Source organism: Grampus griseus (genome assembly GCF_964374135.1).
Source record: "Grampus griseus genome assembly, chromosome: 4".
NCBI classification, from domain to species: Eukaryota; Metazoa; Chordata; class Mammalia; order Artiodactyla; family Delphinidae; genus Grampus; species Grampus griseus.
The window spans coordinates 23381097-23407774 of record NC_138997.1 but is presented as its reverse complement, the minus strand read 5'-3'; the positions used below and the strand labels follow the sequence as shown (position 1 = coordinate 23407774).

General features: G+C 36.7%; 1 protein-coding gene across 1 annotated transcript in view; it reads left to right on the top strand.

Moving 5' to 3' along the window:
• LOC309821822 (glycophorin-A-like) overlaps positions 1-20111 on the top strand; it is a gene marked incomplete at both ends in the record, with an annotated part of 50393 nt that extends 30282 nt beyond the window's left edge. The window contains one exon of the mRNA XM_082653303.1: positions 19972-20111. Within this exon, the coding sequence (XP_082509429.1) occupies positions 19972-20111 (140 nt within the window). The remainder of the gene's footprint in view (positions 1-19971) is intronic.
• Positions 20112-26678: the final 6567 nt, after the last annotated feature.

The following is a 26678-nucleotide window of genomic DNA, read 5'->3' as shown; positions in this document are numbered from 1 at the left end:
AAGAAGATGGAGACAACCAACTGAGACAAAGATGGATTTACAGAAGCCAAGAGAATAGTAGGTGAGCGGTCTCCAGTGATGGGAACGTTTTGCAGAACCCACAAAAGCACCTACAAAAGAAAGATTTGAATGGAAATCTCTGCCAAGAGTAGAAAGCTGGGCCGCTGTGAAGATATTGGTCTAGTCAGAACTTTCCTACCCCCTTACCCAATTTTTCCCTTACTGTGTTCGTATGAGAGAGGGGTCAGAAACTTTGGGTAGCAAGATGCAGGAAGAGGAGTGAAAGCTCTAGGTGGGGTGAGGGAAGGAATTTGACCATCTCTTTCCTGATCTTAGGTGGGAGAAGGAGTAAAAATATTAATTTAAAATCAGAATGGAAATTTTGATTATTGCATTGGTATAAATTAAAAAAATTTTTTTTTAGTTTTTATACAATTTTTAAAGGTTACCCTCCATTTACAGTTGTTAGAAAATATTGGCTGTACTTCTCATGCTGTACAATATATCCCTGTAGCCTATCTTACACCCAATAGTTAGTAACTCCCACTCCCCCACCCTTATATTGCCCCTCCCCCACACTGATAACCACTATTTTCTTCTGTCTGTTAGTCTGCTTCTCTTTTTTTGGTGTATTCACTAGTCTGTTGTATTTTTTAGATTCCACATATAAGTGATATCATATAGTATCTGTCTTTCTCTGTCCAACTTATTTCCAAGTCCATCCATGTTGCTGCAAATGGCAAAGTTTTGTTCTTTTTTATGGCTGAATAGTGTTCCATTGTATATCTACACCACATCTTCTTTATCCATTCATCTACTGATGGACACTTAGTTCACTTCCATATCTTAGTGATTGTAAATAATGTTGCTATGAACACTGGGGTGCATGTATCTTTTTGAATTAGTGTTTCTGGTTTTTTCGGATATATACCTAGTAGTGGAATTGCTGGGTCATATGGTATAGATATTTTAATTACTAACTGGAGGACTATTTGTATTACTTAATAGTGACCAGAATAGTAATGGAGTCTACCCAGGTTTTGACAGAAGAACAGTGGAAGAACCAGTTCCACAGAATACATTTTAAATGACACAGGAGACATAACTAAAGTTATTTTTAATTTTCTTCTGTGAGTCTTATTCATTCAATTTAACCATTATACTGATAGAATTATTAATGTAGGAAAACCATTTGTTGATGAAAATAGATAAGGCATAAGGATAAGAACACATACATTATCAGTATAACTCTCTAAATTGACTCAGAAACAGTAGAAAAATGTATCCCCAAATTTACAAATTTGCCCATACATTTTGGCTCAGTATTTCCATTTTGAAGAAGGTACTCCAATAAAAAATAGAAGAGCAATTTGTAATTTATTATCTTGTAATTTATTACAAAATAACATATACTCATAGCAATGGCTAATAACATGAATGAAGAAAATAGCACAAATGTCCAACAACTCAGTACTGTCTGTATGTCAGTCATATTTTTCTTGTTAGTATCTTAACAAAATAGACTGTTCCATAGCCATAAAAAGTTACAAGTATGTTGACTCTGTTTCCATGTGAAAATGTGTGTATAAATTACTTTTTAAGTGAAAAGGTAGAAAACGTAGCCTGTTTACTCTGAACAAATCAGAAGTACAGGTGCATAAATGAACAAGTTCAGAAAAAAATGGGCAACAATATTCAATAGTTTCTTTCTTCCTGTTGTTGTTTAAGAACTAGTGCCACTAGTTTAAAAGTAAAATGCTACCAGTGTTTGTGGGTTCTTGCTGAATATCTTTAAGCGAGAGCTCTATTTCAAAACTGAACACCAGAGACATTTTGGCATACCATTACCCGTATCTCATGAAACATGTTTTTGGGTGTGATTGAAATGTGTGGTGACTCTGCAAAAATACTTCTTGAAAGTTGAAAGAGAAATATTTCAAAAAAGGGTGAAACAGAAGAATTTTGTTTCCTAGTTCATCAATAAGATAACTTAGTCTGTACACCTTAGGAGGAATGTGATCCTATTTTTTTAATGTGCTGTAGTCTTAAAAACTATTTTTTTCATATTAAGATGTATATCTGTTTGTTGTAATGTTAGCAGCCAGTGTGTATATGATATTTCAACAACTTAACAAATTTTACCTCATTCAAATCCTAGTTTAAAAGAATCAAATGAAATAATGTCATCTGCAGCAACATGGATAGACCTAGAGATTATTATACTAAGTGAGGTAAGTCAGAAAGAGAAAGACAAATATCACTTATATGTGGAATCTAAAATATGATACAAATCAACATATCTATGAAACAGAAACAGACTCACAGATATAGAGAATAGACTTGTGGTTGCCAAGGGGAAGGGTCTAGGGGAGGGAAGGATGGGAGTTTGGGATTAGCAGAGGCAAAATATTATATATAGGATGGATAAATAACAAGGTCTTACTGATATATTCAATATCTTGTGACAAATCATAATGGAAAAGAATATGAAAAAGAATATACATGTATGTATAACTGAGTCACTTTGCTGTACAGCAGTAATTAACACAACACTATAAATCAACTATACTTCAATAAAATTTTTTAAATATTAAAAAAAAGAGAAGAATCAGGCTACTTTTTCCTCTTAGAAATCCAAAGAAACAACAGCAATGTCACCCCAGCAACAGAAGGCAGAAAACTGTGTCTGTTTCCCCTTCCAACAAGTCAACTCCAGAACAGTGTTTATTTCTGGTTATCTAATGGCCACCTCACATAGCAGTAACCATGGTTCCCACAGAGGCTTATAAAGAAAACACAAAAGGAAAGCAAATGAACCCCTCATCTCTCTCACTGGGATCATGCGACCAAAAGATATAGGAGTTTGTGTTCCCCATTGCTCCTGACATGTAATAGTTCTTGTTCACTTCTAAAGCTAAACACAATCCTCTAAGAAATGATAACCTGTAATAATTTCAAAACCCTTTAATAATTTGTTTTGATTTACTTACCGCGAGGTTTTCACAAAACTTCCAGTATATTGGAGGTAAAAGTTCCCAGCGTTCTTCCTCATTCCTATTTAATACAGCTACACAGTATGAACTTCTAGCATCATGTGATTTGCCTATTCTTTCTTCCATGAGAGTCTCAAGGCAATGACAGAGCATCTTCCCATCCTAACTTCTTCACTGTTCCTAGAGCAGAGCCCACCAAAATGGTACATTACTACATAGATGACTCGTAACTCTTTTTGAAATCGCAACTAAGACAGACCAGGAGTTCATGTACTTTTTTCTCAAATATTCTATAGGTAGATAGGGAAATACAACTAGTATTGTGTTTCCTCGTAGTTTAAAAAATTTCTTAAAGCAAAGTGATTGATACTTTATTCATATTCTTTTCCATTCTGGTCTATTACAAGATATTGAATATAGTTCCCTTTTCTACACAATAGGACCTTGTTCTGTATCTATTTTATATATAGTGCTGTGTATATGTTAATCCCAAACTCCTAATTTATCCCTTCCCACCTTTCCCCTTTGGTAACTGTAAGTTCGTCTTCTATGACTGTGAGTCTATTTCTGTTTTGTAAGTCTGTTTTCATTTCTATCATATTTTAGATTCCACATAAAAGTGATATCATATGATATTTGTCCTTCTCTGTCTGACTTACTTCAAAAAGTGATCAATATTGATTTAAAAAATGGTTTATGAAATCCTGGCTTGGGGTTTCTTCCCTCTGCTGTCACTGAACTTCCCCAGAGCCCGAGGGGAGGGCGGCCTCACTGAGGCTGCCGGCTCTGGAGGTGTCCCAGCAGCCAAAGCCGTGACACTCCTGGGGACAGTGGGCCGGTTGTTTCAACAAGTAACTTAAAGACAAAATGGAAAAACAAGGAGGTTTGTGCCTGAGATCATGCTGATGTGAACCCAGGGATGGCCACCTTGTGCCGGACGTCAGGGCTGTGCCTCTGAGGTGGGAGAGCCAAGTTCAGGATACTGGTCCACCAGAGACCTCCCAGCTCCACGTAATATCAAACGGCAAAAATCTCCCACAGATCTCCATCTCAACACCAAGACCCAGCTCCACTCAATGACCAGCAAGCTACAGTGCTGGACACCCTATGCCAAACAACTAGCAACACAGGAATACAACCCCACCCATTAGCAGAGAGGCTGCATAAAATCATAATAAGGTCACAGACACTGCAAAACACACCACCAGATGTGGACCTGCCCACCAGAATGACAAGATCCAGCCTCATCCATCATAACACAGGCACTAGTCCCCTCAACCAGGAAGCTCACACAACCCACTGAACCAAACTTAGCCACTGGGGACAGACACCAAAAACAACGGGAACTACGAACAGGCAGCCTGCAAAAAGGAGACCCCAAACACAGTAAGATAAGCAAAATGAGAAGACAAAGAAACACACAGCAGATGAAGGAGCAAGGTAAAAACCCACCAGACCTAACAAATGAAGAGGAAATAGGCAGTCTACCTGAAAAAGAATTCAGAATAATGATAGTAAAGATGATCCAAAATCTTGGAAGTAGAGGAGAGAAAATGCAAGAAACACTTAACAAGGACCTAGAAGAACTAAAGAGCAAACAAACAATCATGAACAACACAATAAATGAAATTAAAAATTCTCTAGAAGGGATCAATAGCAGAATAACTGAGGCAGAAGAACAGATAAGTGACCTGGAAGATAAAATAGTGGAAATAACTACTGCAGAGCAGAATAAAGAAAAAAGAATGAAAAGAATTGAAGACAGTCTCAGAGACCTCTGGGACAATATTAAACGGACCAACATTCTAATTATAGGGGTTCCAGAAGAAGAAGAGAAAAAGAAAGGGACTGAGAAGTTATTTGAAGAGATTATAGTTGAAAACTTCCCTAATATGGGAAAGGAAACAGTTAATCAAGTCCAGGAAGCACAGAGAGTCTCATACAGGATAAATCCAAGGAGAAACACACCAAGACACATATTAATCAAACTATCAAAAATTAAATACAAAGAAAACATATTAAAAGCAGCAAGGGAAAAACAATAAATAACATAGAAGGGAATCCCATTATGGTTAACAACTGATCTTTCAGCAGAAACTCTGCAAGCCAGAAGGGAGTGGCAGGACAAATTTAAAGTGATGAAAGGGAAAAACCTACAGCAAAGATTACTCTACACAGCAAAGATTTCATTCAGATTACATGGAGAAATTAAAACCTTTACAGACAAGCAAAAGCTAAGAGAATTCAGCACCACCAAACCAGCTTTACAACAAATGCCAAAGGAACTTCTCTAGGCAGGAAACACAAGAGAAGGAAAAGACCTACAATAACAAACCCAAAACAATTAAGAAAATGGTAATAGGAACATACATATCGATAATTACCTTAAATGTAAATGGATTAAATGCTCCAACCAAAAGACATAGACCGGCTGAATGCATGCAAACACAAGACCGTATATATGCTGTCTATAAGAGACCCACTTCAGACCTAGGGACACATACAGACTGAAAGTGAGGGGATGGAAATGGAAATTCCATTTCCATGCAAATGGAAATCAAAAGAAAGCTGGAGTAGCAATTCTCATATCAGACAAAATAGACTTTAAAACAAAGAATATTACAAGAGACAAAGAAGGACACTACATAGTGATCAAGGGATCAATCCAAGAAGAAGATGTAACAATTATAAATATTTATGCACTCAACATAGGAGCACCTCAATACATAAGGCAAATGCTAACAGCCATAAAAGGGGAAATCGACAATAACACAATCATAGTAGGGGGCTTTAACACCCCACTTTCACCAATGGACAGATCATCCAAAATGAAAATAAATAAGGAAACACAAGCTTTAAATGATACATTAAACAAGATGAATTTAATTGATATTTATATGACATTTCATCCAGAAACAACAGAATACACTTTCTTCTCAAGTGCTCATGGAACATTCTCCAGGATAGAATATATCTTGGGTCACAAATCAAGCCTTGTTAAAGTTAAGAATATTGAAATTGTATAAGTATCTTTTCTTACAACAATGCTATGAGACTAGATATCAATTAGAGGGAACAATCTGTAAAAAATACAAACACATGGAGGCTAAACAATACACTACTTAATAACCAAGAGATCACTGAAGTAATCAAAGAGGAATACAAAAAATACCTAGAGACAAATGACAATGAAAACACGACAGCCCAAAACCTATGTGATGCAGCAAAAGCAGTTCTAAGAGGGAAGTTTATAGCAATACAATCCTACCTTAAGAAACAAGAAACATCTCAAATAAACACCCTAACCTTACACCTAAAGCAACTAGAGAAAGAAGAACCAAAAAACCCCAAAGGTAGCAGAAGGAAAGAAATCATAAAGATCAGATCAGAAATAAATGAAAAAGAAATGAAGGAAATGATAGCAAAGATCAATAAAGCTAAAAGATGGTTCTTTGAGCAGATGAACAAAATTGATAAACCATTAGCCAGACTCATCAAGAAAAAAAAGGGAGAAGACTCAAATAAATAGAATTAGAAATGAAAAAGGGGAAGTAACAACTGACACTGCAGAAATACAAAGGATTATGAGAGATTACTACAAGCAACTATACGCCAATAAAATGGATAACCTGGAGAAGTGGACAAATTCTTAGAAATGCACAACCTTCCAACACTGAACCAGGAAGAAATAGAAAATATGAACAGACCAATCACAAGCACTGCAATTGAAACTATGATTAAAAATCTTCCAACAAACAAAAGCCCAGGACCACATGGCTTCACAGGCGAATTCTATCAAACATTTAGAGAAGAGCTGACACCTATCCTTCTCAAAGTCTTCCAAAATATAGCAGAGGGAGGGACACTCCCAAACTCATTCTACGAGGCCACCATCACCCTGATACCAAAACCGGAAAAAGATGTCACAAAAAAAGAAAACTACAGACCAATATCACTGATGAACATCATAGATGCAAAAATCCTCAACAAAACACTAGCAAACAGAATCCCACAGCACACTAAAAGAATCATACACCATGATCAAGTGGGGTTTATCCCAGGAATGCAAGGATTCCTCAATATACGCAAATCAATCAATGTGATACACCATATTAACAAACTGAAGGAGAAAAACCATATGATCATCTCAATAGTTGCAGAAAAAGCTTTTGACAAAATTCAACACCCATTTATGATAAAAACCCTCCAGAAAGTAGGCATAGAAGGAACTTAGCTCAAAATAATAAAGGCCATATATGACAAACCCACAGCCAACATCATCCTCAATGGTGAAAAACTGAAACCATTTCCACTAAGATCAGGAACAAGACAAGGTTGCCTATTCTCAACACTATTATTCAACATAGTTTTGGAAGTTTTAGCCACAGCATTCAGAGAATAAAAAGAAGTAAAAGGAATCCAAATGGGAAAAGAAGAAGTAAAGCTGTTACTGCAGATGACAAGATACTATATGTAGAGAATCCTAAAGATGCTACCAGAAAACTGCTAGAGCTAATCAATGAATTTGGTAAAGTAGCAGGATACAATATTAATGCACAGAAATCTCTCGCATTCCTATACACTAATGATGAAAAATCTGAAAGTGAAATTAAGAAAACACTCCCATTTACCATTGCAACAGAAAGAATAAAATACCTAGGAATAAACCTACCCAAGGAGACAAAAGACCTGTATGCAGAAAAGTATATGACATTGATGAAAGAAATTAAAGAGGATACAAATAGATGGAGAGATATACAGTGTTCTTGGATTGGAAGAATGAACATAGTGAAAATGACTATACTACCCAAAGCAATCTACAGATTCAATGTAATCCCTATCAAACTACCAGTGGCATTTTTCACAGAACTAGAACAAAAATTTCACAATTTTTATGGAAACACAAAAGACCCTGAATAGCCAAAGCAATCTTGAGAAACAAAAATGGAACTGGAGGAATCAGGCTCCCTGACTTCAGACTATACTACAAAGCTACAGTAATCAAGACAGTATGGTACTGGTGCAAAAATAGAAATATAGATCAATGGAACAGGATAGAAAGCCCAGAGATAAACCCATGCACATATGGTCACCTTATCTTTGATAAAGGAGGCAAGAATATACAATGGAGAAAAGACAGCTCTTCAATAAGTGGTGGTGGGAAAACTGGAGAGCTACATGTAAAAGAATGAAATTGGAACACTCCCTAACACCATACACAAAAATAAGCTCAAAATGGATTAAAGACCTAAATGTAAGGCCAGACACTATAAAACTCTTAGAGGAAAACATAGGCAGAACACTCTATGACATAAATCACAGCATGATCCTTTGTGACCCACCTCCTAGAGAAAAGGAAATAAAAACAAAAATAAACAAATGGGACCTAATGAAACTTAAAAGCTTTTGCACAGCAAAGGAAACCATAAACAAGATGAAAAGACAACCCTCAGAATGAGAGAAAATATTTGCAAATGAAGCAACTGACAAAGGATTAATCTCCAAAATTTAGAAGCAGCTCATGCAGCTCAATAACAAAAAAACAAACTACCCAATCCAAAAATGGGCAGAAGACCTTAATAGACATTTCTCCAAAGAAGATATACAGATTGCCAACAAACACATGAAAGAATGCTCAACATGATTAATCATTAGAGAAATGCAATTCAAATCTCACACCGGTCAGAATGGCCATCATCAAAAAAACTACAAACAATAAACGCTGGAGAGGGTGTGGAGAAAAGGGAACCCTCATACACTGTTGGTGGGAATGTAAATTGATAACAGTCACTATGGAGAACAGTATGGAGGTTCCTTAAAAACTACAAATAGAACTACCATATGACCCAGCAATCTCACTACTGGGCATATACCCTGAGAAAACCATAATTCAAAAAGAGTCATGTACCACAATGTTCGTTGCAGCTCTATTTACAATAGCCAGGACAAGGAAGCAACCTAAGTGTCCATTGGCAGATGAATGGATAAAGAAGAGGTGGCACATATATACAATGAATATTACTCAGCCATAAAAAGAAACAAAATTGAGTTATTTGTAGTGAGGTGGATGGACCTAGAGTCTGTCATACAGAGTGAAGTAAGTCAGAAAGAGAAAAACAAATACCATATGCTAACACGTATATAAAGAATCTAAAAAAGAAAAAATAAGGTCATGAAGAACCTAGGGGCACGACGGGAATAAAGACGCAGACCTACTAGAGAATGGACTTGAGGACATGGGGAGGGGGAAGCGTAGCTGGGACAAAGTGAGAGAGTGGTAGAGTATATATGGACATATATACACTACCAAATGTAAAATAGACAGCTAGTGGGAAGCAGTCGCATAGCACAGGGAGATCAGCTCAGTTCTTTGTGACCAGCTAGAAGGGTGGGATAGGGAGGGTTGGAGGGAGGGAGACACAAGAGGGAAGAGATATGGGGATATATGTACATGTATAACTGATTCACTTTGTTATAAAGTAGAAACCAACACACCATTGTAAAGCAATTATACTCCAATAAAAATGTTAAGAAAAAAAAAAGGCTTATCCCATAATTCCTCTACCAGGTTTGGAAAATGAACTTCAATCCTAACTCTTTTGTCTGTTTTCTGACCACTTGGATAGCCCTCGTCTTGTGAGTAGACATTTCTCTGTATCCTCAGGCCCTGATGACATTGTGGGCCCAAACCTACTTAGTCTGTTTGCTGTCACCCATTTGAGTTGGTGTATTTTCACTGCTTGAGATTACTGCTAAAATATCCCATGGACTTGATTGTATATGGTATTAATTAGGGCAGCTTAAAACCCAACTTATAATGGTGCTAACACAAAAGTTGATTTCTTGCTCAGGTAATGGTACAGAAATATTCCAGGTCAGCAGGGAATAGAGATTATCTTTCATGTAGCCACTCATGTATCTAAGCCAATGGCACCTCTGCCATCTTCAACACATGGTTTCCAAAGTTACCCTGGGCATCATTATTCCAGTCAAGAGGGAAATAGTAAGAAGGAATACACATGGGAGGTTTAATCACTAAGAACTAAAAGGGAGTGGAGGGGGAAGTGGGGGAGAGGATATATCATCTTCACTCACATTCTGTTGATTAGTACTCAGTCTCATTCTTCACTTAACTGCAATGGAGTCTGGGTAAAATCAAGCCCTATGCCCAGTACTAAGGGTAGAATGGATTTTAGTGGATAGTTGACAGTCCCTGCCATGACCTCATGCTTCTGGTCATTAGATACTCGTGTACTTCCCTATTCTCACACAAAAATCACACTCTCCTCCTCTCCCCTCTAGCACTGCATGTAGCTGAAAGCCTAGGATCTCTCGGTGGTGAACGGTTTTCTCATGAGCTTAAAATGTAGTTCCTTATGGTCAAACAATCAAGAAACTAAGAAGACAAGCTATCTGTCCCTGCCACCCTCCATACACAATGGTGGAGCTGGGCTAGGATGTTAGCAGTAAAAATTACCATTCAAAAAAAGAGATGAATGTGAAACACACGTCAGTCATTGGTGCAGAGCAATGAGAGAATCTTATGAACAAGAACTGTGAAGCCCAGGATGGAGAAGATGCGTCTATTGTTCTCCACAGCACTTGGCTTTGCACTTTGAAAGGCTCTTCCTGGTGATTAAATATCACAGTCACATTGAAGTGAGTTTTGAGCAGGGGGCCCTCCTTGAAAACTGTACACATTTTGCAACACATTTTCTAATGGTGCCAGGGTTGTTTTAGATAAGAAATAGGCAAAGGCCTTTTCAAGCCAGGCTCAGGGTTACTTTGGTAACACAAATCCCTTAGAAACTTAAGTGACTTCTAGTCAATTTGCTTTCAATCAGCTCCATCTGCCTGTAACTACACCCAAAGTTATTTCTGAGACACAATTCCAAATCTCTTAATTTCTCTGTGTACTTGCATTAATCCTTGCCTCTAACTTAATGATAGCTCCTTCGAGACATCTTAAATAATGGGCTAAGATGAAAAGCAATATTCTTGATATAATCTTAGCCATAGGGATGGATTCTTTTGGTTAATGAGAAGCACTGATACATCTTTTTCCTCTAAGTTTTTTTCAGTCTTATCTTCTACTGTTTTAGGTCCAGAAGCGTTTGGTTTCTCCAGCATTCTGAGATCCTTCATTTCTTCTTAAAAATAAAAGCCAATTCTTTCCTGAACTAATTATTTTCTTAAAATATATTGCTAAAGGCAGTGTTTAAGGAAGGAGGGAATGAAAAGTGTCCACCAAGCTAAGAAGACATCTTGAGACCAAAACATGAGGCAGGCAGCTCCATATAATCAATAGATCAATTTATTTTTGGGCAACTAACTCACAGGGTGGGATTGGGCAGACAATGATCCAGAAGCATTCGCAGCTGCACTCTGCACCAGTGAGGGGCCATAGGGACAATTTTACAGTTAACCGAGGTATGGGGTAGGTGCTTGGAAACAGGACAAGTATTCCTAAGTCAAGATTCATGAAAGGGTAACTAGTCTCATGGGATCCTGGAATACATCAGCAAAGGTTTTCATCATCATTTGGGGACTAACAGAGCATAGAGGCCACCTGATTCTGATTATTGTTAAACAATATCTATTAACTACAAAGCCCTTGATGACAGAGAAGTGATTTACTGCACAGTACAGTTCTGGGTAGAGTCAACGGAAGAAAAGGAAAAACTGTAAGTGCCCAAGATAGTGTCAGTTATGATAACAGCCATACAAGCAGTAAAAATTAACAAACACCAAAATTTGGGCTCTCTCTAACCACTCTCCTAAACTACAGGTGCAGAAGGCACATTCCTTCTAAGTTATTGTAGATAACACTCACCAAATAATAATATCTAATTCTTTGTCTCCTGACACCAAAATACTAACCCAATGCCATATATTTCAGGGGTTCGCTATGGTAGCATCCCTATTTCTGTATTAGATAGGTTAAATGCTATAACAAAGAGGCCCCAACTTTAAGGGCTCAGCACAATTAAAGTTGGTAATTTTGCTCATATAAGTGTGCAGTGTGAATCTGGGTGGGGAGGAGAGAGATTTCTGCTCCACACAGTCATTCAGGGATCTAGGCTTAGTGCCTCTTCAATCTGCAAAGTTACCTAGCCAAGAGAAAGAATGGAGAAATGCTCAGATGAAGTTTTCTGGGCCAGACTGGCAAATGGAACGAGTGGTAACCTTCACTCACATGCAATTGGCCAGACTTAGATGCACAACCACAACTAAATGCCATGGAGGCTAAGACAGGTTGTTTTAGCCACTATGTCCAGTAATACATTATATAATGGCAGTGACAGTTGGCATCCTTCTTGCTCCTTTTCTTAAAGAGAGTATGTCTGAACTAAAGTTTCTTCATTAAGAATTATGTTTCCTAAAAGTTTTCAGTCTATAACCATTATTGTTTAAGAAGCTCATTCCTAGTTGTTAGGGGATTTTTTTTTTCATTGTAAGTAGTTATTAAACCCTACCAAGTGCTTTTTTTCCCACAGCTCTTGAGAACTTGTAAATTTAAATCTTCCTTTGTCTTGTAATTATTATTTGAACACAACTGCACCTGGTTTCAAGCCCAGGTTTCTTCCACTCCAAAAGCATCTGCCAACTACTCATAAGAAGCTTCTGTGCAATGTAGAAAGGAAATTATGAATAGGCATGATTATAATAAAGAGAAAACATGATGCACATCACTAGTGAAGTACCACAAGTGTTCCAGGAATTGAGATGGGGGAGAAAGATTATCTTCATCTGTGGGTTATACAATAAAAGTCATTAATGTTTTCAAAGTTAAAAAAAAAAAATCATGACAAGACAGGTGCTAGAGCACATTTCCCTAATGGATAGACTGCATTAATCTGCGTGGGGTTTTACTTATAACTGATAAAAACGGTCATCCAAATCTATGAGTTCTTTAACTCTGTTGCATGTCTAATATGTTTCAGAGACTGTTTAGCTGTGTCTTACTGAGAACTTAAGAGTAAGTTTAAATTAGACACAAGAATTTCATTTCCACAGTGGAGATCCAAAAAGTTCTTCAGTACAGATGGGTTTGGGAATAGAACTTGAGATGATGAACATCTGTTGAGTGGTTCCTATTTTCTTGAGTTTGGCCTTGAACTTATCTGCCCCTTAGAGTCATTCTTAGAATTGATCTCATGGCCAGGTCAATCATTTCACAATGAACAATATACAATTTCTCAAACTTCCCTTTTTCCAAGTTCTACCACTAGACTTCAACCTGAGTTCACATTATCAGTTAAAGAACATCACTCAGTGGAGCTTGTTAACTAGGGTTGTTGTCTCAGTTTGGGTCTCTTCCAAATGTTTTTGCCAGATGCTATCAGTGCATCATATATTAGAAGAATGTGTTATTTCAGCCTCTATTTAAGTTAGTCATAGGATGCCCTTGACCCGTCTCATGGCTCTTTTCTCTTGTGGGTGGTATTATTTGTAATAAGATGTGCTCTGAGGAAAGCTAATAAAGTAATTTTTAGACCTTCTGTTTTAACTGGAGTTGAGTAATTATTTCAAATATTGCCAACTATATGAAAATTATTTCCATTCTCAGTTGAAAGGTATCATCTTTAAATCGAAAGCAATCAGTTTAATGTAAGTCTTACTTAACCTAAATCAATGAACTTCATTCTAGGCCCACTCAAGCATAAAAGTGCTGAATATTTTAATTTCCTCCGGTCAAAGTACCCCATCCCTAGGTATTTTGAAATTAAGAAAAGGGAGGGCACTGAAAAGTGACGAATATCATTTATTCCTACTAAAAAGAATAGGTGAGATTATCTGTATCAGCCCCACGTTTTGTCTTCCAGCCTCTACTCATGTTTCTTACACTCTCTCTGTCACAAAGCAATGAGAGTAATTTTTCTAGAATGTAAGTTAGATCATGTACTTCCCCTACTTAAAATGTTTAGTGGGCTTCCCATTACACCAGAGTAAACCCCACTCCTTAGCGTGCTCTTCAAGGATCTGACCAGCCTTATCTTCCCTGCCCCATCCCTCTCCAACCCTCTCCTTGTTCACTGGTCTCCAGCCAAACCCTTTCCCTGAAACGCCAACACAGTTCACTTGCTCCTTTCTCAGGAACTGTATTCTTTTTTTTTCTCCTTTTTACCTCATACCTTTGCTGGGCTGCCTCCTTCACATCATTCCTGCCTCACACCTTCAAAGAAGATTGTTGATTTTATTTTTTTGTCTACTTTGCTTACTACTATACCCCCAAACCTGGGAACAGTGAATGGAATACAGAAAAATTCAATAAAATGTTGTCGAATGAACTAGGTCTCCCCAGCCATGCCAAGGCAAAGCAGCTTCTCTCCTCTTTCCATTCAATTCTACCTCTTTTCTTTCCTTTATTTTCTTCATAGCACTCAGTCCCTAGGACTATTCTCTTTATTTGTAAACTGGTTATTGAGAAGTCTCATTTCTTTAGAGTAAAAAAATTCAATCTTTTATTCACTTAGGCTACATGGAATATACCTTTCTTATTCCTTAGAGACATCTTAGAGAGTTAATAAACTTTCCAGTCCCTTTTGTTATTAAAATGATTCCAATTTCAAAATGCTAATCTCGTACCTAATTCAAAGCTCCATGGCTACCCTCTTCCTTCTAGGCTTTAGCTCCCCTCAGTTGGAAGCAGAGAACGGACATCTTTTTATTTAACTGTATGTGGTTGTGGTCATTTGCTTAATGGTTGTAGCTGCTGACCTGGCTTACACAATCCAGCCACCGGTGGACTCTGTGAGTCAAAGTTCAGTGCTGGATTATTAAAGAACATATATGAAACAAAAAATAAAATAAGATTAAAAAACAAATTTTGTTTGTTGGAAAGTTTAAAAAAAAGGTCAGGGACTTCCCTGGTGGTCCAGTGGTAAAGAATCCACCTTCCAATGCAGAGGACGTGGGTTTTGATCCCTGGTTGGGATCAAACATAAGATCCCACATGCCTCAGGGCAACTAAGTCCACGTGTCACAACTACTGAGATCGCACGCCTCAATGAGAGAGCCCATGTACCACAAACTACAGAGCCCACATGTCCTGGAACCTGCACAGCACAACTATAGAGAGAAAACCCGCACACCACAACTAGAGAGAAGCCCACGTGCCACAACGAAGAGCCCGCATGCCGCAACAAAAAAAGATCCCGCATGCCACAACTAAGACCTGACACAGCCAAAAAAATAAAGAAAATTTTAAAATAAATATTAAAAAAAAATTTCAATGCTGGATTTCTCGAAGTCATAGAGGTAATCTTAGGTAATCCTATTGCTACTCATGTAGCAATAGGAGCATCCTGGCAAAATGCTGCCCAAACAGCCTTCCAATATTAAACAGAATGTTAGTCTTGCCCACCTCTTCTGCAAGCATCACCAGTCTTTATCAGCTTTTCTTTCAGAGCTTCCTTCTGCCTTTTCCCACTTAGATTCTGGGAGTGGGGTGGAGTGGGCCTCACCCTTTACCACACCAAGTCACTGACAGTGAAGCCCCAGTGAATCTCTTCTGTCTACTTTCCTCTTATATAGACTAGCCCAGTAGAAGGTCTGGTTCTATAAACTTTAAGAAAGCCCTGTGAGGAGGTCTGGCACCAGCAGTGAGACCACCTCAGTGCTTCCCTTTAGAAAGGGGTGGTTTTCAGTCATTCTTGTTTTCAGTTATGGATCTTAGTGGGCAATTCCAAGAGAATAGAATAGTCTCACAACATCCTGTAGCATTGGTTTCCCCACTTAATATATGCCACCTACATCCCTACAGACACCAGCATGTAAGTTTCTCAAGGGCAATGACTGGGGGGACCTCTCTGTGCCTAGAATAGTGAGTAGAAAAGAGATATCATTACAAAAATTATTTGTGGAATCACTGATGGACTGACTAGAAAGTTTCAGACACTTCGGACAGGTAAAATTTGCTAGAGCAATTATCACATCTTATGAAAATATTTAACACTTCAATGTTGTTTTTCAAAACATCTAACTTGTTCCAAACTCATTCTACCTTCTGACCAATAACCTTTTATTCAACTTTTTAGGCACGCATATTTCAAAATTGCATTAATTTATTTTCAGCCTCACTAATGTTTTCAAATGCAAATTAAAACAATAGGAAACTGCTTGATTATCTATGAAACTGAAAGTGTTATTTTTAATATAATACCACATATGCTGAGGCTCTCATTGTTATAGTAAAGTAATTTGGAGCAATCTTTTAGAAAAATGTTTAGAAATATCTTCCAGCATCTCCAAAATACCCATTAACTTTCCCCCTTTATAAACTCTGTTAAGTATTAAAACTTTATAGGGCAGACATATGCTGTTGTATACTGATTACTTCTTCCTGTCTCACACCCTACACACACACCCATATGAAGTTTTTCATATAAGATTGATACATTTCCTCTATTTTTATACTAGTAGCTACAAGAGAACTGCCAACAAGCTGGAAATGAATTTACACATACAAAAGCAAGGAAAACATTTGGATAGGTCGATGGTAAATAAAAGAAAATAAATGCTGCTGTAACTATAAAGAAAAATTACTAAGAGCAAAATGACTAAGAGATGAGTAGCAAGACCTCAGCTTTTGCCTGTATCAAAGCAATGTATGGGAGATGGAGATGGAGTTACAGGGCAAATAGAGGGGACTGCATGGTGCATACACTGGCCCCAGGCAGGAAAACATCATCCCAACATATCTATCCTCCTCAGATAACACAAAATGTTTAGTGATTTATTCTACCATCTTCAAGTATGGAAAAAAAAGGCAATTAGTGTGTTTATATATCAGGTACATGGGGCTGCTTGCAAGAGGCAACCACAACTCTTTTTTTAAAAAGGGCTACTTCTATGTCTCTGTTTCTATCTTGTAAATAAATTCATTTGTAGTATTTTTTAGATTTCACATATAAGTGATATCATATAATATTTATCTTTGTCTGACCTATTTCACTTAGTATGATGTTGTCTATGTCCATCCATGTTGCTGCAAATGGACTATATAAAATAAACAACAAAGATTTAATGTATAGCACAGGTCACTATATTCAATATCTTGTAATAACCTATAATGGAAAAGAATCTGAAAATATATGTATATAACTGAATCACTATGTTGTACACCTGAAACTAACACAATGTTATAAATCAACTGCACTTCAATTTTTTAAAAAAAAAGCTTTTTGCAGTTTAGTGTAAGGAGGGGAATAACAATTTTTATACCATTTTAGTTGTTTGTGGTAAATACTAAGGCAAGTGCCATGAGCTTGTAAGAAGCCAAAATAATTGCACAAAAGGTAAAAATCACAGTCCATTTTTGTACTAGTTCCCATTGACTTCCAACAAAACAGTTGCTTCCAATCCCAAATTCACTATTAACATCACCCCCTAATGAAAAAGAATAAAATAATAAATCATTTGGAAACCCCAAACATTAGCAGACTAATTAAAAACAGATGAAGAAAAAGAAAAATTTTAAGTAGTTCTGTAAAAAGCTGAACATGTCTAGAGAAGTTAGCAGTTTAAGAAAACACTCACAAAGTCCTTCTATTGAAATGTGCTTGAATGAACCAAAAGAATAAAGAAAACTGTAAAATAAAAACGAATATTGTTCAAAATTAGGAAATAACCCCAACTTCATACTAGAAGCTCTGTAGACTATTTGCCTTGGACCAAACAGAGAGAGGGCACTGGCGTTGGCATAACATTTCTACCTGAGGGCACAGAGCAGAGCTTCAAGAAATAAACAGAGGAAATTGGAAGGACCCTACTTCTATTTTTCATTTATGTGTGCTGATTAAGAAAGAAGCACGACCCTATGAAAAAAGCTGTGAAGCTACTGAGGAAGCTAGAAGAGAACTAGAATAATGGAAAGGCCATGTTTGGTTCTTTGAAAGGAGGTTGCAATGTCCCAGAGAGATCACTTCTGCCCCCAGATCAATTAATCCCCCAAATCAATGCAATTAAAATATCAATGATATATGATATCATGTATATGTAGAATCTAAATTATGATACAAACGAACTTAAATTTAGAAAACAGAAAAGACTTACAGACAGAAAACAACCTTACGGTTACCAAAGGGGGGAGGAGGGGAGGGATAAATTAGGATATACATACTACTATATTTAAAATAGACAAATAACAAGGTCCTACTGTATAGCACAGGGAACAATATTCAGTATTTTGTAATAACCTATAATGGAAAATAATCTGAAAAAGAATTATATATAATATATAATGTATATATATTTCATATTATAATGTATATATAAAATATATATGCATTATATATATATAAAACAATCACTTTGCTGTACACCAGAAACTAACACAACGCTGTAAGTCAACTATACTTCAATTAAAAAAATAAGATTACAAGAAAACCATAGCTAAAAAAATAAATAAAATAAAATATCAAAGATATATTTTGGAAAGTGAAAAACTATAAGTTGATGTTTATTGAAAACTTACGACATTCCAGGCACTATATTCTGTGCATTTTATAAAAACAACTCAATTAATTCTCACTATAACCTGTCAGGTATATTAATTCCCATTTTACAGATGACAAAACCGAGACACACAGAGCCTGAGTAATTTTCCAAGAGTGTGAGTATGTAGCAGAGTCAGGGTTCAAGCCCAGGCAGCCTGACTCCACAGCCTGCACAGATAACCACTGTGTTCTGCTGTCCCTCTGACAAAATTATTACTAAGTTTAGTAGGCGGTGGTTCTCATACAGGCCAACTTCCCCCCTGGAGACATTTGGCAATGTCTGGAGATATTCTTGGCTGTCCCAACTGGTGGGGTGGGGCTACTGGCATCTAGTGGGTAAAGGTCAGGGATGCCATGAAACATCTACAATGCACAGGTCAGACACTCATAACAAAGAATCATCCAGCCCACAGAGAGCTCTAGAAATGTGCAGAGGTTCCCCTGAAGTCTTCAGTTGAGCACTGAATAGCACAAGCATTTGAGAACACTATGCATATGTTTCAAAACTTTTCTGACATCACAATGACCAATTGAAAAGTCTGGAGCCTCCTCTGGGTCTTAATTTTCTCATTTAGAATATACGGTAAGGGTGGAGTGACTGTCAGCACTAAAATGCTATGACCTTCCTGTAAGCTATTTCTTTAAATGGATTCCTTTTTGTTCTTTTGGGGGCATACACATTAATATTTTTTGCTCCTAATTCAGGTGAAAGAAAAACTCAGCCTCTCCCAAGATGCCTTTCAGTGTAACCCTACAGCTTTTCTACCTTTCATGTGTAATTCTGGATACAATCAAATTCTTCCAATCGTGAGAGAAAAGTGAGCCTCAGAGCATTAGCAAAGCTTTGTCCCTCCTGGAAACAAGTGTTTAAAGTCAAGAGCAGAAGGCATAAATGAAAGGGCATAGTAAATACAGACACCATTTTCAATGACTTAATAACTGTCTTTTACCCTGTTTTTCACTCAGTTCAATAAACCCAGAGGTCAAAACGCAGATGTTTTCTAAGTATTATTCTCCAGAAATGTTAGAAACTACAGGAACAAAGGAGAAATTTTAGAGGATACTAAGTCATTTTGTCCTTAATTAATTTGGTCACTGTCATTGGTAACAAAAGTGAGACTCTCAAGAATACATAAGAATGTGGATGAATGAAAACTCAGAGTTTCATTTCATTTTTCTGCCTCTGATTTCCAGCCTGTTCTAGAAGTGACCCTATCAAAGGAAAGGAAAAGTTGTACATGGAGATACAGATTTTTATAGATTAAAATTCAAAAAATTGCTGTGAACATGGAAAACAAATGAAATTTTAGAGATATCTCTTGAGCAAGCTGACTTTTTGAGCGCACTATTACATTTTTTAAATTTTAAGTACCACCTCTGAGTCAAGGAATGCAAATGGAAACAGGGAAAGCCGGTGGAATTTCAATTTTCCTGCCCACACTGACATTGCTATTTATAGCTGTGTGTTCTTGGAGCAGTGTCAGCAGATCTGGATTTAACTCCACCCAAAGGAGTTGAAAATTTATATCCACACAAAAACCTGCACTTGGATTTTCATAGCAGCTTCATTCTTAATCGCCAAAACTTGGAAACGACCAAGATGTTCCTCAGTAGGTGAATGGATAGATAAACCAAGGTACATCCAGACAATGGAATATTATTCAGCGCAAACAAGAAATGAGCTATCAAGCCATAAAAAGACACTGAGAAACCTTAAATGCATATTACTAAGTGAAAGAATCCTTCTGAAAAGTCTACGTACCATACAATTCCAACTACATGACATTCTGGAAAAGGCAAAACTATGGAGACAGTGAAAAGATCAGTGGTTATCAAGGGTTGACGGGGGGAAGAATAGGTGGATCACACGGGATTTTAGGGCAATGAAAATAATCTGTATGAAATTATAATGATGAATACATGTCATTATACATTTTTGCAAACCTACAGAAATGTATAACATCAGGAGTAAAATCTAGGGTAAACCCTGAACTTTAGGTGATTATGATGTGTCAATGTAGGTTCATCAGTTGTAACAAATGTACCACTCTGTTAGGGGATATTGATAGTGGGCAAGATTATGCATGCGTGGAGACAGAAGAAATCTTTATACTTGCCTTCTGCTTTTGCTGTGAACCTAAAGATGCTCTAAAAAATTGTCTAAAAAATTAATTAATTTTAATTAAAATTAATTTTATAAATAAATTTTATTATAATTTTATAATAAAATTAATCAATTTTACATTTTGACTTTTTTTGCACACCTGATTTTTGCTTACCAGTGTACTAACTGAGCATACAACAGAACATCCAAGCATCTACACCTTATGAGGGCTTGTCTTAGTCTGCTCAGGCTGCTGTAAGAAAATACCACAGACTGCATGGCTTCAACAACAGAAATTTATGTTCTCTGGAAACATAAAGGCTGGAAAGTCCATGCTCAAGGTGCAACACAGTTCACTTCTTGGCTTGTATATGGCTGCCTTGTTGTTATGTCCTCATACGGTGGAGAGAGAGAGAGACAGAGCAAGCTCTCTGGTGTCTGTTCTTATAAGGACACTGATCCTATTGGATCAGGGTCCTACCCTTATAACCTCATTTAACCTTAATTACTTCCGTGAAGGCCCTATCTCCAAATAGTCACATTGGGAATTAGGTCTTCACATATGAATTTTGGAAGAACACAAACATTCAGTCCATAACATAGCCCAAGCCTGAAAAAAAAGAATGCATCTAAATATTGAATAATATGCTCTCGAGGAAGGATCTTGGGGGTAACTGAATATACAGCATTCAGTACCCCAAATTCACTCCAGGCGAGGCATGCCACTATCCAGATAGCAGCTAAGGTGTTACACAAGTCCACACATCACAGTAAACTTAGCTGATGTTAGTTAATAAGTCATTTTATCTAAGTCTTGATTTCCTTATCTGAAAAATAGGAATATTATTTACCTCAATATTAATCCTGTAAGGATTAAACAAAATTAGAATATGAATACTAACTAAAGAGCTTGCACATAAACTTGATAAATATTAGTAGAAATGAAGGAATGACAACTGTGTCAGATCACCTCAAAGAATATCCAGTTGCTTCTGTATCTGCTAAGATTTATTAAGGTGTCCTCCAGAGTTCCCACCAAGAACCAAGGAAAGAGCTAGATTTACTCCCCTATGACCATATACTGAACACTTGCTTACTCCACCCCAGGATCTGTATTAGGTGCCAGGTTCACTAAAGCATATTAGCTTAGGTAGAAACGATCAGATTTAAGGTGTTTAATTACAGCTAAAATAGAGTTAGGCATGCACACTGAAGGGCAGTGTCTACTGGTTACAGTCTTTTAGGGCCTTGGAGCTGCAAGTCACTTGTTCTAAGAAGTGAGTCACTCTTTTTAGTGGTTAGTAAACCCAACAACAGTGACCACACGTCCTGAGTGCGTCTCAGTTCTAGAGCTCATTCGCTTTTAGATGCCTCTGGTTAGTTGCTCATACCCGAGAAGGGGAGCTTCAGTAGCTATAAGACTGGAAATACCCCTTTATGACACCATCAGCAACATCATGAAAATTGTAGCTTTCCACTGAGCAATTCCCAAGTAACAGACTCTGAGCTAGGTTCCCTGCTTATGTTATCTCATTTAAGTCTCACAACTACAATCTTGAGAAGGAAAAATGGAGCTGGAGAAATCAAGCTCCCTAACTTCAGACTATACTTCAAAGTTACAGTAATCAAAACAGTATGGTACTCGCACAGAAACAGAAATATAGGTCAATGGAATAGGATAGAAAGCCCAGAAATAAACCCACGCACTTATGGTCAATTAATCTACAACAAAGGAGGCAAGAATATACAATGGAGAAAAGACAGTCTCTTCAATAAGTGGTGCTGGGAAAACTGGACAGCTACATGCAAAAGAATAAAATTAGAACATTTTCTAACACCATACACAAAAATAAACTCAAAATGGATTAAAGACCTAAATGTAAAATCAGATACTATAAAACTCACAGGGAAAACATTGGCACAACACTCTTTGACATAATCTCAACAATATATTTTTGGAACTGAATGGGACCTAAGTCTCACAACTCCATGAGGTTGGCATATTCATTATCCCATTCCATGGGTGAAGAAAAAAGCATGGCTTCAAAAGAGACCTGGTAAATTAAAACCACAAGTAAGGAGATGAGTAAAGTTTCAACCCCAAATATGAGCAATTCCAAAGACCATGAGTAAGTCTACCACAGGTTGGTCTGGGAGGAGCAACCTAAAATCCAGAAAGACTGACAATTTAGAATTCTAAATTGCTGGCAAAGACATCTACTTTCATAACTTTCATAAAGACTTAGAGCTGGACTATATCATACTACTCCAACTTTGTATCAGAGCTGTGACAGGAATGACATAAAACAACTATTACAGGCAGAGTGTGGGAAAAAAAACGAGAAAATTGACTCTTCAGAGCTATTTATTTTCACCCAGAGATGGAACCAATATTAAACTCTTGTTTATATTGGGTAAGGATTCACACTTATAGTTGAGATCTGTACTTCAGTATAAACAGAATAATTCTGAACCTGATTTAAAAACAAAAGACTTTTTTAAAACTACCTGCAAGGGGAAATTATAATTTTTTTTTGGTCGCTTTCTTCTTTATTGGTGAGCATTTTTGCATTTTCAAAGACATCGAAGTAACTTCTTTAAGGCTCAACTCACATGTGACTTGTGCTATATCTTTCAATGCTGCCGAAAGGCTGTATGATAACAAAGCCTATCTCCTTTGGTGGGAGATTGGTCAAAGTAGAATCACTGGGCTTGAAAAGAAGGCAGAATTTTGTGGTGTGCTGAAGATAGCCCATGTTTTTCTCTAGGGAATGTAAAAGTTGTAAAGGTGAAAAATAAATGATTGGGAGAAAAAGGATGAAGGAAGAGTGCTTTTTTTGTTAATATGTAAACATTTAAAAACAAATTCTATCCTGAAATATGAATCATACAAGAAAATTAATGTCGTACTACTAGCAAGATCATCCACTTTATGGCTCACTCTTTTCCATAAAGCTTTCCCAAGTTTGGAGAACATGAAGAATATTATTTGGAAAAATAGATGAGATAACTTCATAAATCCTTTTCAAATATCCCTTTGCCACCAGAATTTAAAACAGATCTGCCTACCATGGCCTCAGCGAAGTTAATGAGTGTTACCCTTTCCCCTTCTAGTGATTCTCACAGACTTCTACATCTTTTTAAACCAAGAAGTCACAATGCATCTGCCTGAACAAAATATATACAGCTATCTCAAAGGCACATCTTCCAAGAAAATGACGTTAAAAATGGAACTCCTTTAAGATAAAAATTTATTGACTTTTTTTTTCTTCAGGCTTTCACCTACGTTCTTCAAGTCCATTTTAACATCCTCTAGGTCTTAGGATAATGGGTATATTAAACCAATAGATTTTGTTCACATATTTAAAGAAAATGTGTAGCCTAAAAGAAACAAAGCAAAGAGAGGATATAAGAGTAAATTTTATGCACAGATGCAGGATAGAGTCAATTTTATGCACTGGTACAGATGTCATCTACAGGAGTAGATATAGCCCTTCTTTCATGACTGCTTTTGATTGTGCGTTATAGGCATCTTATACTCAGTGTAACACAAGGTAGCATTCGTCACTGACAAAAGTGTATTCCAGGACATCTTCATGACGCCAGCTAGAAAAAGGGATCTGGGCTTAGTTCTCTTTGTTCTGTGTAATTATAGCCCTGAGTCTCTCCACCTACCACTTTTCACTTATTTTATTGAAATTTCAGTGTTATGAGCAACTAAATCCTGGCTAAGATAAATATTTCTTCCATCTTCTTCGACATACCCAGTTCCCAATTTAATCTCAAATTCTGATTAAATTGCACACTGTAAACTTAATTCTTTAAGACTTACAATGTCTTAAACTTTCTTTAATTAGACTTTCAAATCCTAGGGAGACCCAAAGATAATTATTTTTAAAATCTTTATAACTCTCCTCACAGCCATGTGCAAATAGATGCTCTGTTATCAAGAAATAGCTAGATTAATGCCCAGGAGCTGTCAGCCTATCTTTTGAGCAGGGGAAGCAAAGCACCATAGTGATTAGTTTGAGTGGCAAGCTGTCTAATTTATTTCTGCTGAGTGAAATTTATTCATTTGCCAGGAATAATAGTAACACAAAATAAAAAGGCCATGCAAATGCCAAGAAATTAAGCATGGTAATAGAATTACATCATGCTGCTCTGTGGGGTTCAGGTTTCAGTACAAGGATAGGAAATTGATTTTTATTATCTAGATGATCATGTCTTCATATGTCTTATACTACCAAGTTGAAATATTTTGATCTTCTTCATTGTTTTTTCCTAAGATTAAGGCAGCTGAAGGACACATTCTTTTACATTTACATGTATAGTCTGTCAATGTACAGAAATTTTCTTGTCATCCAGAGATACAACAATAATATAAAACACTGAAGTTTCTCTGCCCTATAGAATTACCTTAAATATTTGACTGATAAGTTTTCAAATTAAAAATCAGACCACCAAGACTCTATTATCTATCCATATTCTAAGCAGAAATTGCAAAACATGTTGTTACAGGGATAAAAAATAGAAAAATAAGGACCCAGTTTACAGAAAATAGTGATTGACTCTATCCTGTTCTTATATCCTTCATACCCTTTAGAATTGTTAGTACTTTTATGGGTGGGAACATGGAGATATTTAGAAATGTGTTCTTTAAGGAAAGCAGCTCAACAGGGCACACATCTCTTAAAAAGGCAATAATATCTTGGTGTCTTGGCCCCAGTTAAAATGATAATTACTCACACATTATATTCTGCTGGGTCTCCTACTCTCCCATCCTCCCACATACCCCCATCCCATAAAATGATAGCCCATCAAGAGGTATTGTGTGTATATGGGATACTTTTCCTCTTTTAATTTTATTTTGCCTTCTAAATAAAAGGTATAAACATTTATGTAGAATTGTATGTGAAAATAGAATATGGAGTTTGTACAACTCTCTTAGTAGCTTCAGTAATGGAGCAACAAAATTTTGCTAAGGAATAAATAAGCAAGTTTCCACAGATCATCGATCCGGTCTAGTGAGAAAATACAATAGGTGATTGCTATGTCTGTGTTCCCTATCCTAGAGAAAAAACAGATTTGATCCCTCATAATGTCATAAACCTAAACTGCAGAAGTCCATCTTCTCCTTTCTTACCCTTCTACTGTTCACAGAAGGAAAAAAAAAATGTCCTCACTGGCAAGAAATTTCTAGTGCCAGGATCTAGAGCTTACAAGCCTTAATATTTTCACATTGAGGTATGTCACTTTGCAGACAATGTATTTCATTGTTTGCTTTATTTAGAAAGTGGAGTTTTCTACAGATAGCAATCAATGTGTGTTTCCCAGCTAACCCAGGGATCACCTCCAGTTGTTGTTAACAGGCTACAGCAGGAATGAGAAAAACATTTCTCAGTATTTTACTACTGTTTAGAATAACACTGATTTATTAGATTAATTTGTTTCCTTTTTTTTTTCTGAGTGGAAAAAGAGCCGTGTTCATATTTCTTACCTAAGTACTAGTTTAAGGTTAAATGAAGAATCAATACACCAAAGATATCTTTACAGGAGTAAGGGAGGCAGTGTAGAAATTGGAGAACGTGTAATCACATTTTGACACAACCTTATGAATCCAGAATCAACACATTTAAATAGAGCCAGTCCATTAGTTTCATTTGGAAACTTGGGCTTAACTACCTGACTTAGAAGAAATTCAATATTCTATTTTGGCTCTGAAGCAGCATAATATAAACAACAATTTCATTAAAGCAGCTGAGTGTCAAACCATACAATTTTACAAAGCAAGACCTTTCTGTCCCCAAAGTTTTTGCATTAGTCTCAACATTTCCTACCTTCCCACAGAAAAGTTAAAATTGGAAATGGCACAAAATTATTCAGTATTACTTGAAATCAAGCTCCATTTTGTGAGCACTTGAAAATTGAGTGTGTGGCTATTGGGAAAAACGAGTTCCATCGATGTTGGTGTTTTTGTTCCTTGGACAGTATGGTGAGATTTGCCTGGTGGCCCAATACATTGCTCTTTATCAATGTACTTAAACTATCTACATTTTTTCCCTTGGACAAAACTCCACATGT